The sequence below is a fragment of the Loa loa genome, assembly GCF_000183805.2.
Source record: "Loa loa unplaced genomic scaffold supercont3.329, whole genome shotgun sequence".
In the NCBI taxonomy this organism is placed as follows: domain Eukaryota; kingdom Metazoa; phylum Nematoda; class Chromadorea; order Rhabditida; family Onchocercidae; genus Loa; species Loa loa.
The window spans coordinates 71,993-75,786 of NW_018108509.1; the positions used below are offsets into that span (position 1 = coordinate 71,993).

Consider the following 3,794-nt stretch of genomic DNA (forward strand, 5'->3'; position numbering starts at 1 on the left):
GGTACTACTGATTGAATGCTACAGTGGTACTACTGAATGAGTGATACAGTGGTACTACTGATTGAATGCTACAATGGTACTACTGAATGAGTGTCACGATCGTAGTACTGGAAAAAGTTCCTTTTTTTTCGCAGGTTATGGGTCGAACGAATGTTTCGGAAGTGTTACCAACTGCTAAACTTTCAGATATACCTTAGAAAAGCTGATGTTAAGCATACAAACAATGAAGCCTGTTCTGACGTTATTGAGGAAATTGATGCCATAATTGATCAACAATGTGCTACTGTATTCTCTGAGATACAAGGATATATATCAGTAATTTAAACTCTTTCCTAACCGCATTAATTGTTGGCGATCTCCGCTTTTTCAAAGCTTATTTTAATATTTTCTACGTAACCATTCCTTGTATTTCAATTCATTCATGCTTCTGTTTAACATTCAAAAGTTTATTTAAAATGTTTTCATAAATGCCTGTCTTATTCCTACATTGCCATCAGCCAGGTGAGCTTTTCAAATCCTTGCATTCGATCTCTGCTTTGATGTATGAAAACTGTTTTTTCAGATAGATTGTTGCTATAAACTTTCTAGCATACCTGATCTAATGATGGCATTAATTAATCCAAGATTGCTAGATGTTGTCTCATTTCCCCTTTGTGTACGATTTAAATGATGGGAAATCAGTATTTTCTTATTTTTTCATTTATCTGAGACAACTTTTCACACGGAAAAACGAGTTTTTGCATTTTTCATCTCGGAGAACCAGTTTGATAGATTCATCCATTCTAAAGTTAAAACATAAATCTGCATTTCGTAGAGTTCCAAGACATTTAGTAGATGTAAGATACTTTTTCCTTTTGCTGATTAATATGGTTTCCATGAACTTGACAGAGTGAGCGAGTATTGTCATTTGTGTACCTGATGGAAATTTCCGCTTACTCTCCTACCATATTTGTGCACAGAAGTAAGTTTAGGGGTAATGAAACTTTCTTTTGAGTAATAATTTCTAAATGTCAAACTTTCTAGTATGATCTGTACTCGATTCAGCAAACTATTTTTAATCGTTAAAACAAGAAGTGAGAAACTGAAGACACTTACTGTCTTAATTATTTTCTTAACTGATTAGCTAAGAAATGTACAGCTTAAAAACGAACACATATTTTCCTGACTATCCTGAATGAATGAAAAAAACAAGTAATTACTTTTAGGTCTCGGAGAGAGGTACAGCAAGTGTTGAAGCGTTACCAATTGTCGTATATTTCAGAATTAATCAGCTGGCTGTGTCGGGGTTAAAAGTCAATCGTTTGGATTTGTATAGTGAAAAGTATAAGCCATTCAAAGGTGTTAAATATATTACTAAAACTAGAAGATTTCAAGTGTACACGTGATTATTACTGTGTTTCGGTTTTCAAATAGTTATTTTCAAGTTACATTTGGAAAATTCTCTTTCTTCTGTTCTTATTTATTGGTTGTAATAGCTAGTGATGATGGGATAGGGATGAAGTGTGTGTTATAGGTAACACATACTTTGGCTGAGAGTACATGAACTATTCATTCCAATTTTATTGTAAAAAAAATATTTTGAAATCAATTTGTAAATTTCTATCTTTATCTTCTTCTTTGATTTTCATTAGTTGATGGTGGTTTGACTTTGTTAAAAGGATGCATGTTAATTCTGTTTAGCATATAGTATAGTTATCTTTAGTGTTAGATTGAACGAGGGAACAGGTTGGATGATTTATGAGGACACAGGACACTGGTCATATGATCAATGCCAATGATCCTGAAGTTTAGATTGATAAATTTCGCCCCCTTTCCTCTTCTCTCGATTTCATTTTTTACCTTTGATTTTTTTAAACTACTATTTTTTCTATTTTTAAATTGGCGCAGTGTAGCCTAGCCTTCTATGAGTGTTGGGTGATTTGCAATGTTTCCTGTATTATCTATCATCAGTGATCTGGATTGTAGCAAGTCGTGTTTGGAACAATTCGTCCATGGTATTATACCACCATTAATTCCGCTTAATTGTTTGCTGCATTTGGTTGGTGTTAAAAAATAAAAAGAAATCAGCAATTTTGCCCTGTTTCCGGGTCAGAGGTTAAAATGTTGTTTGTAAACACCATGACTTGTGTAGGTAGCATTTTTGTCGCTGAATTGAACTAAAATAATTTTCACTCTAATCCGCCAAACAAGCGATTTTTTTACAAAAAAAAAGTTTTTTTAATGTTCAGCAAAATAAAACAAACGCTGAAAATGAAATTATATTTGAAATTCATATTCGACAAAATTTCTGCAAGTAATAAAAACTTTAAAAATACAATGTCAACATAGAAAGGCGACGTTTTTTTTCTCCCAAACTTTTCTATTGCAAAAATTACTCAGTCCCTCTCTTTTTCTGTTGTAAAAATTTTAAAAGATTTGTTTTGCGCAACAAAAAATAAATAAAAACTAAAGAAAATGAAATATGAAGAAATGGTTCCTAAAATTCGAACAAAATGTTTTAATATTATGAATATTCTCTGAACTATTCTTTATTATGGGTTGTATTGTAATCTGTCTATTTTGTCATTTCTTATTCATTCAATCTTGATCATTTAAATTCGACAGTCAAAATTTCGGGAGACATGTGCTTCAACAGGAATTCCACCAAGTTCGTGTAATCAAGTCCCAAGTTCGCACAATCGTATACTTTGTTTACTTGCTACCTTTCCATTTATGTTTTGCTTGCTGAACTTGAACTTTCCTTCATATATTTTATAATAATAAAGGCGTGTCATTGTTTCATTTCCATTAAAATTGCCAATCTAAATTAAATTAATCACAACTGTTTTTTTGTAACATTTTTTTCTTTTGTTTTTTATGAATTTACAATAGACATTTTTTAAATTTAAAAAATTCAGTAAAGTTTTAAAGTGATAGTTTCATTTTTCTCGTTTGTACTAAGAAATACCGTTGAATTCATATAAAAGCAACAAAATTTGATGAAATCAACGGGAAGAAATGAATGATACATTTAATTTGACTAATAAGAAAATTCCAATCGAAGAGTGAAACTTTTTAATCATTTATTGTTAATAGCTAACAGTTTTAAAAAATAAGAAATAAGACGAGGTTTTTAGCCTTTTGATATGATTAGAATGAAATTCATTTTGCTCGCTTATCAAAAACAAACATTGCCAAATGCTGTTCTTACAAAGTTTAAGATAAATCGGATCGGTAAAAGTAATTAATTACATCGAACTTATAATAAGTGCATGGAGCAAGTCCTTTACGAAAACAATTGAAATTTGGCTCTTATTATTTAAAAGTTTACGGCCTTTACAAATTAAAAATGGTTGTTCGTGGTTAAAATAGTTAAATAAATAAAAAATATAATTAGTATTATACATAATTAATATTATATAATTACAGGTTACCTAAACATTCTGTAATTAAACACTTTAGACAATCAGATATTGAGTCCACAATGCTAATTTCTTTAAATAATATTAATCAAATGCTTGATAGCTACTAACATCGATTAACTGAACTTTGGCCAAGGCTTTTTTCGTATTCGAAAGAAATAACTGTGAAGAAACCTGGTTACGGTAGTTCTGGAGGGCTTTCACTATTTCAATTCTTCAGCATAAGCTAGTGTCATTTCGGCAGAAATCGCGAAATCCATTGGTGTGACCAGGTGTTTCAAATTATGGCTCACCCTGGAGTTCCGTATTTTGTTAGTAGCTAAAAGCTTATCTAAATCGGAGGTTGGATTGATATATATATATATATATATATATATATATATATATATATAT

General features: G+C 30.8%; 1 protein-coding gene across 1 annotated transcript; it reads left to right on the plus strand.

Moving 5' to 3' along the window:
• Positions 1–186: 186 nt before the first annotated feature.
• LOAG_13462 (hypothetical protein) lies at positions 187–1,385 on the plus strand (the record flags this gene model as incomplete). Its single annotated transcript, XM_003148968.1, has 3 exons — positions 187–315; positions 563–655; positions 1,206–1,385. Coding segments are annotated over 3 exons (402 nt in total), but the record flags the coding sequence as incomplete, so codon positions are not given.
• Between the last annotated feature and the right edge of the window lie 2,409 nt (positions 1,386–3,794).